General features: G+C 38.0%; 2 protein-coding genes across 3 annotated transcripts in view; both read left to right on the forward strand.

The window, feature by feature from the left end:
- Positions 1 to 12,173, forward strand: part of LOC113638654 (BOLA class I histocompatibility antigen, alpha chain BL3-7-like) — a 209,529-nt gene that overhangs the window by 16,158 nt on the left and 181,198 nt on the right. The window lies entirely within an intron of this gene.
- On the forward strand, positions 1,462 to 4,043 carry LOC113638807 (class I histocompatibility antigen, F10 alpha chain-like). Its single transcript, XM_027140264.2, has 2 exons — positions 1,462 to 1,643; positions 3,392 to 4,043. The coding sequence occupies exons 1-2, from the start codon at positions 1,574 to 1,576 to the stop codon at positions 3,694 to 3,696; spliced, it is 375 nt and encodes a 124-aa protein (XP_026996065.1). The 5' UTR covers positions 1,462 to 1,573; the 3' UTR covers positions 3,697 to 4,043.

The raw sequence follows: 12,173 nt of genomic DNA on the forward strand, positions 1-12,173 counted from the left end.
ATGAACTGATTTGATTCAAGACTGGCATCATTACATCATGCATAAAATTTTGGTGTCAACTTTTACCATTTTAAATGATAACATAAATTTTGGCTTACTATGTAGTCATATAAAATATAATTATAAAACTCTTCTTGTTTTAAATTCTCACTGAGGGCTAAATCCCCCTAAAGATGAAATCATAGAACCGCCCCTGCCATTTACTCACCTGCTGTGCTGCCTTCCACACTCCAGTACAAGTCCCTTGCTTCTGATACACATTGGCCCATATTGAATATCATTTCTAGGTGTAGCACATCTGTTACGTTGCACGCTACATGCTACATTTTCTCTTTCACTTTACTGAGTTTGTCTCACCTATAAACACTACAATATCTGTATGACTCTTATCATCTGCTCTATACTGTGTCTTCACTTCTCGTTCTCTCCTGGCAGATATTTTGATAAAAACCTAACTGAGGTAAGCACAAGCTCACAGACAATATAAATAAAAAAAGAGTTTTCTTTCATACTGTGATGTATTTCTGAGTGAAATCACATTGGGTTTTATAGTGAAGTGTGAAGATGCTGTGAAATAAGTAGGTCTGCACTGCCTTTAAAATAAAGTCCTTCACATGTAGATTAGAGTAATTATCATATATTGAAGGATTTTCTTTTATTAATGGCAAACTGTGGAAATCCATCATCTCACCCTAGTCTCCTAACACTTAGTCTAGACCTAACACTTACTGAAGGGATCATTAGTTATTACTGGTTCATTAAAACATTTAGGGAAAAAGTCTACGAACAATGAGCAGGAGTAAGTAAAGAGGTTCATCAAACTTTAACACAGCTGCAGAAAGGAATTAAAAACATTTAAAGAAAGACTTCTGCATTAAAGGTGGGGTCTCCGATTTTTAAGAAATGCTTCAGAAAACTGAGTCTGGCTGAAAACTAAACAAAAATCAAAACAAACTTGTAGCCAATGAGCAGAAAGTGTTCAGTCTGCATGTGGGACATTAGCAGAAAGCGGTTTTAACATTGACGTGGAGGATAAAAACAAAGAAAGAAAGCGAAGAAAGGCTTACGATAAGGCAAGAAGTAGGACCCTTGTTAATATAGGATCAGCTTTCCAGCGCTGGAGAGAACTGAAAGAGCGGGGAGTTGGCCTCATATTTACAGATTGGAGTATCCCGAGTCAATAACTCCTGAGCTAAACGCTGTTATTACACAAATAACACCTCTTTTTACTATCGTAGTAATGTAGAGAGGCAGCTACAACCGCGTTTTGTGTAGTAACAGCGTTTAGCTCAGGAGTTATTGACTCGGGAAACTCCAATCTGTGAATATGCGGCCAACTTTACTTAAGACGCCGAGGCGCTTTTTTCCTTCTCGATAGGTGAGTAACATTGGTTTTGCTTTGTTTCACAGAACTAATTTATGCCATGATTATGCTTGTGTGTCATTTTTGCTTGTTTGTTTATCTACAATTGTATTGTTCTTCCCTTCAGCTATGATAAAGACACATTTATTTCCATTAGTTGCCTGGGTTGCGTATGTATAATCGGAGACCCTACCTTTAAACCTGTAGGAAATGGACCTCAGTTGTTCCTCTGTGAAAGTTCTGCTGTTCCTCATGAGTGGTTTTCTTCAGATGTCAGCAGGTGAGTTTTTATTGTTCACTCTTTAATATTTAAACAAAAGTGCTGATAGTGAGTCAATGAAGGAATGATTACTTTTACAGAATAGATCCTTAATGTGTAATTTCTTCTCTTCTACGTCCAGATTTAGTGAGCATTAATTGTGTAATTACAGTATGTGATAAAAAGAAAAATGAATGAAGAACTTGTGGGTTGCTGTTTTAGGAAAAGAATATATGGCCGGTGTGATGACGCGAGTTACTATTGATTATTTTCCTAAATAAGAGCCCTCCAAAGTGATAATTGATAAAGTGTTTCTCTCTGGTTAAAATATGAGAGGTAAAGAAATCTTTATTTTATTTATTTTTTGCATGTTTTCGTTATGATTTTCAATTTTGTTTCAGAAAACCTATTAAACTGTTAAAAAGCAAGCAGATCACATTAAAAATATATTAAATTGAATATTACACAATTATTTGTTAAATGTTTGTTTATTCAGATGAATTTAGTTTATTATTCCGAATTTTTCTTCTAATAATTAAAGAAAAGCATAATTAATGACTGAAGATTGTACACACGTCCTGGTTAAGCACTAGGCAGGGCCCTGAGCATTTTTCTATAAATAAACAGTTTCACTGATCTCAAGCTGAAGAGGAAACATGCGCATATATATATATATATATATATATATATATATATATATATATCTCACACACACACACACACACACACACACACACACACCGAACAGGCATAACATTATGACCACTGACAGGTGAAGTGAATAACACTGATTGTCTCTTATCACAGCACCTGTTAGTGTGCTATATTTGGCAGCAAATTGAGATTTTGTCCTTAAAGTAATGTGTTAGATGTAAGAAAAATAGATAAGTGTAAGGATTTAAGTTAATTTGACAAAGGACAAATTGTGATGTCTAGATGACTGGGTTAGTGCATCTCCAAAACTGCAGCTCTTGTAGGGTGTTCTTGGTCTGCAGTGGTCAATATCTATTAAAAGTAGTCCAGTGAAGGAACAGTGGTGACCCAGCAACAGGGTCATGGATGGCCAAGGCCCATTGATGCACGTGGGTGCAGTGTGGCCCAATCTTAACAGGCGAGCTACTGTAGCTCATATTTCAGAAGAAATTAATTCTGATTCTTATGGAAAGTTAGTTTGCTGCGTACAGCTGCAGACCAGTAAGGGTGCCCATGCTGACCCCTGTCCACCACCAAAAATGCCATCGATGGGCATGTGAGCATCAGAACTGGTCCACGGAGCAGTGGAAGAAGGTGGCCTGGTCTGATGAATCACGTTTTTTACATCGACGGTTCAGGGCTGTTTTGGCAGCAAAAGGGGGAACAACACAATATTAGGAAGGTGGTCATAATGTTATGCCTGATTGGTGAGTCTATATATATCTCATCTGTCTAATTGACACTAGAGGCCAAAATAGGGTATATAAATAAGAATCAAAGAATTAACAAGAAAAAACACCAAAACACAGCCTGAAAATACAACAATGTATCAGGAGTGGAGAAGGCCTGAATAAAAAAGAGTACATGGACAGAAATCAAAACCAAACATGAAAACGTTACACTGAGAGAACAAATTTGTGATGTTAACAGTATGGTTAAAATGAAACACTGCTGTTCTGGTGTTTGGTAAGACTTGTAATGTTTGAAATTTAAAATTTGATTAGCATGTTATGAACACTGTGTGTGTTTGTTAACAATTACTTAAGATTTTACTGGTGTTTTTGTTTGTTTTACAGTCACACACTCTCTGGAGTATCTCTATACTATTGTAACAGGATTAAATTTCCCAGAAATCACTATTATCGGTCTGGTGGATGGAGAACAGTTTGTGTACTATGACCGTGGCATCAGGGAAGCAGTTGTAAAGGCAGAGTGGATACAGAAGTTTGACGATAATTATTGGAATAGCGTGACAAACTTTTATCAAGGTCGAGAGGATTGGTTCAGAGAAAATGTGGCTACAGCAATGCTAAGCATTAATCAGACTAAAGGTGAAACGCTTTCAAAGCTATTCTCTCTCACACACAGACACATCTTCTGAGACACACATTGTATTACACACTCGTACTTTCTCACACAACTACAAACAAATAATGGACTTGGATGCATGTGATGGTGCATTAACTTTCATTAACTTTAACTGTTTCAATTCAACGAAAAAGAGATTGCATCTGAGACATTCATGAATGTTGAGTTAACTAAACAGGAATCTAGAACATGTATGCAAAAATACTGTCAATGTTATTTGAGGAATACAATTTATCAGTGGCGGTTCTAGGAGTTTTCTGTAAGGGGCCACATGTTACATTCAGGGGCCAAATACAGGGTATATTCAAGCACACATTACATTCAGTACGGTGCAAATACATTTCGGTAGTCATTCCTTTATCAAACTCTAATAAAAAATTATGAGCCAGTAAAATTCTTAATGATTTTTTTTCATTTATTTATACTAGGGATGCACCGAAATGAAAATTCAAGCGAAAAAGTTCACTTCCGTCCTTTGTTTCGGCTCTCACTTCTCAATGGAGGCTTATAAAACTACCTTCACATTTGTAGTCCAGGGTCTAAGGAATCAAACAAGCCCTCTCATGAGCCAATAGGTGCCTGTGGTGCAGAGATAGGCAGCTAAGAAGCCAATGAGGTCTCTCCATGCTATGTGGGACACCCTCCCTTTGACTGACAATTGCTCCCTCCAGTAGCGATTTGATGTTTTGCAAGCATCATAGCTCTTTAGCCAATAAGGAGACGATTCCGAGATGCAACATGATATATCTGGTGAGGGCGGGCTGTGCAATGAGCATGCGCATATTAATTTTTTTCAACTTTATTGCACAATTCTCAAACTTTTCACACTCTCACACCTCAGGGTGTGAGGTTACAGGCCTTTTTTCACAGCAGGCCTCTAGGCAGAGTCGTTCTCTTTGTTATAGGACTTTTGAACTAAGGATGCAGTCTTTTTTATACAAAGTTATACAGTATACAAATAAACAAGAAAAACATGAACGGACGGACATGTCCGTAGAAAAATATTCATATAAAATCCATTTTTGAGTCTTTTGACTTCATTTTTTTTGGTGAAAGCTAAGACATGTGGCTATGATCCTCAGTTGTTGTTTACCTCCCATCATTAAATACAGCAATGTATGTAATCAGTTTATCAGGTAAACAACTCAGACGGAAATAAAAACCCTCCATTCTAGCCTCTGACACTGACACTTGTATCAGAAACTAGAGACTCACTTCTTTCCAATGAGACCATGCTCACCTCTGTGTGTCAAAGTATATGGGAGCTGTACCACTTTTTATGTGGGTATGTCATCTAGGCGAAAATCATGAAAGGGGGGGGGGCACAGGTAAGAGGTTGATGATATGTCTATTAAAAGTTCCAAGAGAAACTAAAATCTTATATAATTCTGTAGACCAAATACAACTGACAATTAACAGAGATGGTGTTTATGGAAAACAATGTGGTGATTGCTGCTTCTGAACCTCATGAGGGAGAGAAAAGACCAGTCTCACTCTTAGACTATGGATAATCTTCTTCTTCTTCTTCTTTCAGGGGTCGCCACAGCAAATCTTCTCTCTCCACCTATCCCTATCTTCTGCATCCTCAATACAGTACTTGCACCCACTAGCCTCATATCCTCATTAATTACATCCATATACCTCCTCTTTGGCCTTCCTCTTTGCCTCCTGCCTGGCAGCTCCATGTCCAAAATTCTCCTACCAATATACTTACTCTCCCTCCTCTGACCATAACCAACTTCATCTGGCCTCCCTAACTTTGTCCCCCAAATGTCCAACATGAGCTGTCCCTCTGATGTACTCGTTCCTAATCCTGTCCAATCTGGTTACTCCCAAAGAGAACCTCAACATCTTCAGCTCAGCTACCTCTAGCTTTGACTCCTGTACTTTCTTCAGTGTCACTGTCTCTAAACCATACAGCATAGCCGGTCACACCACTGTCCTGTACACCTTCCCCTTGATTCTTGCTGACATTTTCCTATCACACAGAACTCCTGACACCTTTCTCCACCCACTCCAACCTGCCTGCACTCGCTTCTTTACCTCTTTCCCACTCTCTCCATTACTCTGGACTTTTGACCCCAAGTACTTGAACTCCTGTACTTTCTTCACCTCTTCACCCTTTAACCTTACTGTTCCACTTCCCTCCCTTTCATTCACACACATGTACTCAGTCTTACTACGACTGACTTTCATTCCCCTTCTCTTCAGTGCAAACCTCCACCTCTCCAGGTTTTCCTCCACCTGCTCCCTGCTCTCACTATAGATAAAAATGTCATCTGCAAACATCATTGTCCAAGGAGACTCCTGTCTAACCTCCTCTGACAACTGGTCCATCACTATAGCAAACAGGAAGGGGCTCAGAGCAGTATGTCAGAGTAGTTCAGGATATATACTGTATGAGAGGAGTATGACAGTAGTGAGATGTGCTGAAGTTCAGACAGAGAAGTTGAAGGTGGATGTGGGGCTACATCAAGGATCGGCTTTGAGTTCCTTATTGCTTGCTATGGTGATGGACAGGTTGATAAATGTCAGACAGGAATCTCTGTGGACAGTGATGTTTGTGGATGACATTGTAATCTGTAGTGAGGGTAGGGAGCAGGAACACCTGCAAAGGTGGAGGTCCACTGTGTAAAGAAGAGGAATAAGTAAGACTAGTAGTAAGACAGAATACATGTGCTTGAACAAGAGAGAGGGAAATAAAACAGTGAAGTTACACATGTCTGAGGCCAAGAAGGTGCAGGAGTTTAAGTATTTGGGGTCATCCGTCCAGTGCAATGGGGAGTTTGGAATTGAGGTTATGATGCAAGTGCAGGTAGGTTGGAGTGGGTGGAAAGTGTCAGGTGTGTTGTGTGACAGAAGTGTCAGCAAGAATCTAAGGAAAAGTGTACAAGACAGTAGTGAGACCAGTTATGCTGTATGGGTTAGAGACTGTAGCAGTGAGGAAAAGACACGAGGCAGAGATGAAATTAGCAGAAATTAGGATGTTGAGGTTTCTTCAGGAGTGATGAGGATGGACAGGGTTAGGAACGAGCACATGGGAAGGACAGCTCAGGATGGCTGTTCTGGGGACAAGGTGAGAGAGGCTAGATTGAGATGGTTTGTACATGTACAGAGGAAGGAGATGTTTATATTGGTAGATGGTTGTTGGAGATGGAGCTGCCAGGTTAGAGGTCAAGAGGAAGAACAAAGATGAGATGGATGTGTTGAAAGAGGACATGAAGTTAATTGGCTGAGGATAGAGTTAGGTGGAACAGATGATTTTCAGTGGAGACCCCTAACAGGAAAAGACAAAAGTAGAAGAAGAGGATTTAATTGTAAAGTTTCATCCACACATTGATAGTCCACACTTTATTTCTTTCACAGCCTCTACATTGCATTTTAACGCACTTTTAAAGTCCAGCCGTGTTCCTGAGGATGAGAGAGAGTAAGTTCAAGATGTATCTTTATATTTTGTATGGATTAAAACATGTTTACTGAACACATATCTCTCTTTTCTTTCTAGGAGAGAGGAGGAAAGAGAGATAAAGAAGGACCCCATAGATGACTAATCGAAGACAGCAAAATAATTTTTACTAGCTTTGACTAGAGCTGTAGTCAGGATCAGCATTGTCAAAGTTCACGTCCAAGATTAGCCGAGGTCGAGTCAAGGCCAAAGTCAAGTTTGCGGTAATGTTGCAGTGATGGTTGTCCTTCTGCAAGTTTTTCCCTGACTCATGAAAGCCTGCTTGGAATTTGATATTTTTGCCATTCTGACATAAATCCAAGTGGTATTGCAGTGATGGTTGACCTTCTGCAAGTTTCTCTCATGTCCACACATGACCTCTTAAGTTCACTATGACTTGACAAAACAATCACGCAAACAAATCTAAACCAGATAACAATAGAATCAGAACAAAAAACAAACAGTAAGTTGGCTCCTGCACATTGTTTAAATGTCCAAAACCCCGGAAGTGACTCAGCACTCGGGTGAGGGCTTCCACCGGTGGCCTGACGGTGGCGTAGCGGTTCAAGATGTTACAGCTTCTTAACAGGCCTGAAGACTTTACACTCCATTCTGACATAAATCCTAGATCAGTGGTATTGCAGTATTTAAGTTTCTCCCATGTCCACACATGACTGTGGAGCTCACCTAGAATGACCATCATGTAACTGGTCACATCTTTTACCCAGACTCTTCTATACTCCCTGCTAAAAAAAAACAGCATTGCTGGTCCAGCATAAGGTATGTTTTGCATGGTGGGACCAGCTTGGAATGGTGGTATGCTGGTCCAGCATTAGGTGCTGGTTGCTGGTGTGCTGTCCGACCAGACTGGGATGCTGGTGTGCTGGCTGACCAGCCTGGGATGCCGGTGTGCTGGTCAAGATATGTTGTCTATGATGCTAGTATAATCCCAGCAAGACCACAACAAAACCCATTTGCAACATATCACATTTCTTAGTGCATATTCCTAGTTAATATATATATATATATATATATATATATATATATATATATATATATATATATATATATATATATATATATATACACACACACACGCATATTATATGTATATGTAGAAGTTTGTTTAAAATATTTATTGGACAATGACATTTGCCATCACACTGTAATTTACACACGTGCACAAATAACGTTACACAATATAACCTTTACAACACACATTTTCAGTCTTAGTTTCCACTCTCTCTTTTATCGAGTAACAAGTAGTATGTGGTGGCGATGACCATGTTTTTTTAGAGGTGCTACCCGGAGTCATTTGCCTTTAGATAACTCCTGCTCTATGTCTTCTTTATTCTCTGAAAAATTATAGAAACAAATAAAAAATGTGCAGTGCACGAGTTACGATAAAACAGCTACTGCTTAAGTTACATACCTTTAAGCATTAGTATTTGTTCCCTGAAGAAGTCTTGCTTCCATCATACCCAATAAACCTGAGTTTGGTCAAACATGTCGTAGTTAAAGTCCTTAATTTCCGTGCAGCCGTCATCCAGGTACCTCACGTAGGCAAACATTCTGATTCCCAGTGATCAGCAGATTTGTCATGTAGAAGCGGAAGCTTTTTATTTACCCCAAAACAAAATCCTAATCACGGTGGCAAAAACATGATGATCTGGAACACGTGCACTTAACACTGTAAGGTATATAATATAATCGAAAACATTGCAAGATTTATTTTTGGAAAGTGCAGGAACTAAATTTACCTTCGTGAACATAGTTACTTTAAAGGTTGCATAGCAACGCTGATGCTGGGTAATATCTCTTCACATCGCTTTACTAAAAAAACAAACAACTTAACTACTTATTAATTTCCCTTCTTGCGATCCCAGTTTGAGGATGGCTGCTGGTGCTGCAGGTTCAATAAGCTGACATCTCCACCTATATGAGAGCAGCAAGCAGGATTTCTAACACATCAGTCATTCTAATGTATTTACACTAAACTGGGATAGTGGCTCATTTTAACACATTAATTGTAAACTTTGAATGTGTAATCAGAATTGTACAGTTTTGTGATCAGTTCATTATTTTTTCTGTTATAAGAAATAAATAAAAATACTCTAATATAGACAGCTTTGGTTCAAGTGCATATTGTTTTATATGTCGAACCGATCTCAGTCTCACATGTATAGCTTCTGTAATGAAGCCCCTGATGCCGAGGGTTAAGAATCCATGTAGAGTTCATTAAACAGACAATCCAAAATGTTATCCAAGAAACCTAGTCAAGAAACGGACTGGCAAACAATTACAGTGAAATCTAAACCACAAAACAATATAATCAGAACAAAAAATAAACAGTAAATTGGCTTGCGTGCATTGTTTAAACTTCCCACTCCAGCTGATACCACTGCTACACAAACCTTCTATGACCCCTTCAATACTCTTTTCAGCAAGTTTCAGGGCTATCAAGTATCACGAATTGAGAGTGACAGTCACTCATTTTAGTCATTTTTGTCATGCTCTCCTGCCACACATTGTATTTCTCACGCAGAAAAACTTACTATTTATCATATGTAATTAACAACCAATGAAAAATAAGCATATCCTGGAATTCACCCACAGAGAAAACCACTGGAGCTGTGAGCATCACTTTGAGCACAGAGTAAGTCATCTCCTCTTTTAAATTCACAACTTGTTTGACACAAACAATGACATTCTGACTGCTGTTCGAGAAGTTTCCCAGATAATCAGCATCAGTTTTTAATGAGTGTCTGTAATTTAGCCAACAGTTTTACAGCCTGTTCACTGACAACACCTGCTCAGAACAAGTAGTCTAGACCAGTGATTCTCAAACTGGGGGCCCTGAGATGGTTTTATGACATTTTAATGATGAATTTATCATAAATTAAATCTCAGAAAAATAAGGCTACTAACCAACAGCACTACATTGTATAATTTAATGTTATGTTTAATTCAAATATTAAGTTTTGGAATGTTTTGGGTCATAATTTTTTTTGTGGTGGTGGTCAGACATATTTAAAATATGTCACTCTTGCCTGTCTTCAAAACTTGAGAGCCCTGAAGTTTAGAGTTGAAGTTGATAACTACATGATACTAAGACATTTTATGTGTTCAACTGGCATGAGGAGACAAATGGACAGCTTTTGTCATTTGTACCTTCACAGCTAAGAGTGTGACCTGCTGGAGCTGTCTGGACTGGTCTCTACTAAGTGGACTGAACTGCTTGGCACACCGTATTTCCTCCGAGGCAGATGCTGGTGGTAGTGTAAATTTCTGCAATATATAAAGTTGATATATAAAGTTATATAGAGAAACGAGTCATTTTTCTTTATCTCAGTCTTTGATGGTTTCTGGTCTCATCAATACTGGAAAGCAACTGTTTTTCTCTTCAATTCAAGTTTATTTGTATAGTGCTTTTTACAATTGACATTGTCTCAAAGCAGCTTTACAGAACATAAACATAGAACAAAAGGTTCATAGAAAGAATAATATAAAGATTAATATAATACAAAATTCAAGATTAATATTAGATATTTAGTTCATGTGTATGTATTTATCCCCCTATGAGCAAGTCTGAGGTTACTCAGGCAGCAGTGGCAAGGAAAAACTCCCTTAAATGGTAAAGGGAGAAACCTTGAGAGGAACCAGACTCAAAGGGGAACCCAACCTCATATGGGTGACACTGGAAGGTGTGATTATAAATATACAGTCTGACAAATGTTGTATTGATGCAGAGATCACATGGAGTATACATCCACATAAAAAGCTCTGTCTGGTAAAAGGGAAGACCATTTTAGAGAATTTTATACAGTAGATTTACTTTGAATAAATTAGTTGTAGAATACAATTAGAGATGAAACTCCTCCAAAGTCCAGCTCTTTATCAAGATCAGACTCTGCAGTGACAACACCTTGTGTCTCTTTGGTTCATTTCATTTTGTTTCATTGATCGTTCTCTGGTTTCTTCTGGGTTTTCATCAATCTGTTTTCTGTGGGTTTATATCTTCTGTCTTGTTTCAGTGATTTTTCTAGTTCCAGTTAAAAACTGATAACATTTAAATTAACCACGTTCTGCCAGGGGTAAATGGGTAAATTACTTCCTGGCAGATAAAATACAGTTAAATGCTGATTTATATTAAGGACAGAATTAAAATCTTTTAGACAACTAAGCTCTTTATTTCTTTAGTCATCATTCAGCAGTTATAGGCAGTCATGTAAAAGCCAGCAATCTCTCAAACCACAAGACAAACACATCCGCTAACTTTCCACTTCATGGTTAAAACGCTATTTTCCAACCACAGAACTGACAGAAGTAGGTTTGTAGGCATCGCGTTCACATCTGAATCAGAAAAGACCTCTGAAGCTCAACACCCTGTGTTTTAACTGCTTCTTACTAATAGCTACTCTTAAACACCTGAGTTTCCACATCTCACTTAACAAAAAAAAAAAAAAAAAAAAGCCAGAATGATTACAGTCCTTTTCTTCAAATTATTTGAAAGTCTTCAATTTATATGAAATTCATGCAGATGCTAGGACAAAACAAATTAGAGGAACATCTTCACAGACACACAGAGAACATGAAAGTCCACATGAACAGTAACCTGAGCTCAGGATCAAACCTGTAATATAGAATAGTTTGTGTCTAGTATATATTTTTAATGACTTATTATATTAAAAATACACTTGAAAGGAAACATATGTACATACACAGCACTGGGGAAAAGTCTTTTTTAGTACATATTTTGTTCTTCTGCATTGTTGGGTCAGTACAAAAACTTTCTTTTTTCCTTCCCCTAAATGTTGCTTTTCGACTAAAAAAAAAACCCCAACAAGTTACATAAAAAAAAAAATTCAGGCCTCTTTATTTTGCATGCAGACTGCGGTAAGATTCTCCAAGTTTACTAAAGCAAATGTTTTAATACAAAATATTGACTTTGTTCAGTTTATCACTGTTCACTTATAAAAATAAGTTTTTATTCTGTTTATTTTTATGTAATAATTGTTGAAGGCATCTTTGCTTTACAACATTTC

Source organism: Tachysurus fulvidraco, chromosome 9 (genome assembly GCF_022655615.1).
Source record: "Tachysurus fulvidraco isolate hzauxx_2018 chromosome 9, HZAU_PFXX_2.0, whole genome shotgun sequence".
Taxonomy (NCBI): Eukaryota; Metazoa; Chordata; class Actinopteri; order Siluriformes; family Bagridae; genus Tachysurus; species Tachysurus fulvidraco.

What these genes read in the sequence shown, in the direction of transcription:
- LOC113638807 (XM_027140264.2), top strand. Translation starts at nt 1,574, where the DNA reads ATGGACCTCAGTTGTTCCTCTGTGAAAGTTCTGCTGTTCCTCATGAGT. An exon ending in TTTTCTTCAGATGTCAGCAG is followed by an intron (nt 1,644 to 3,391) that starts GTGAGTTTTTAT and finishes TTTGTTTTACAG; the next exon opens with TCACACACTCTCTGGAGTAT.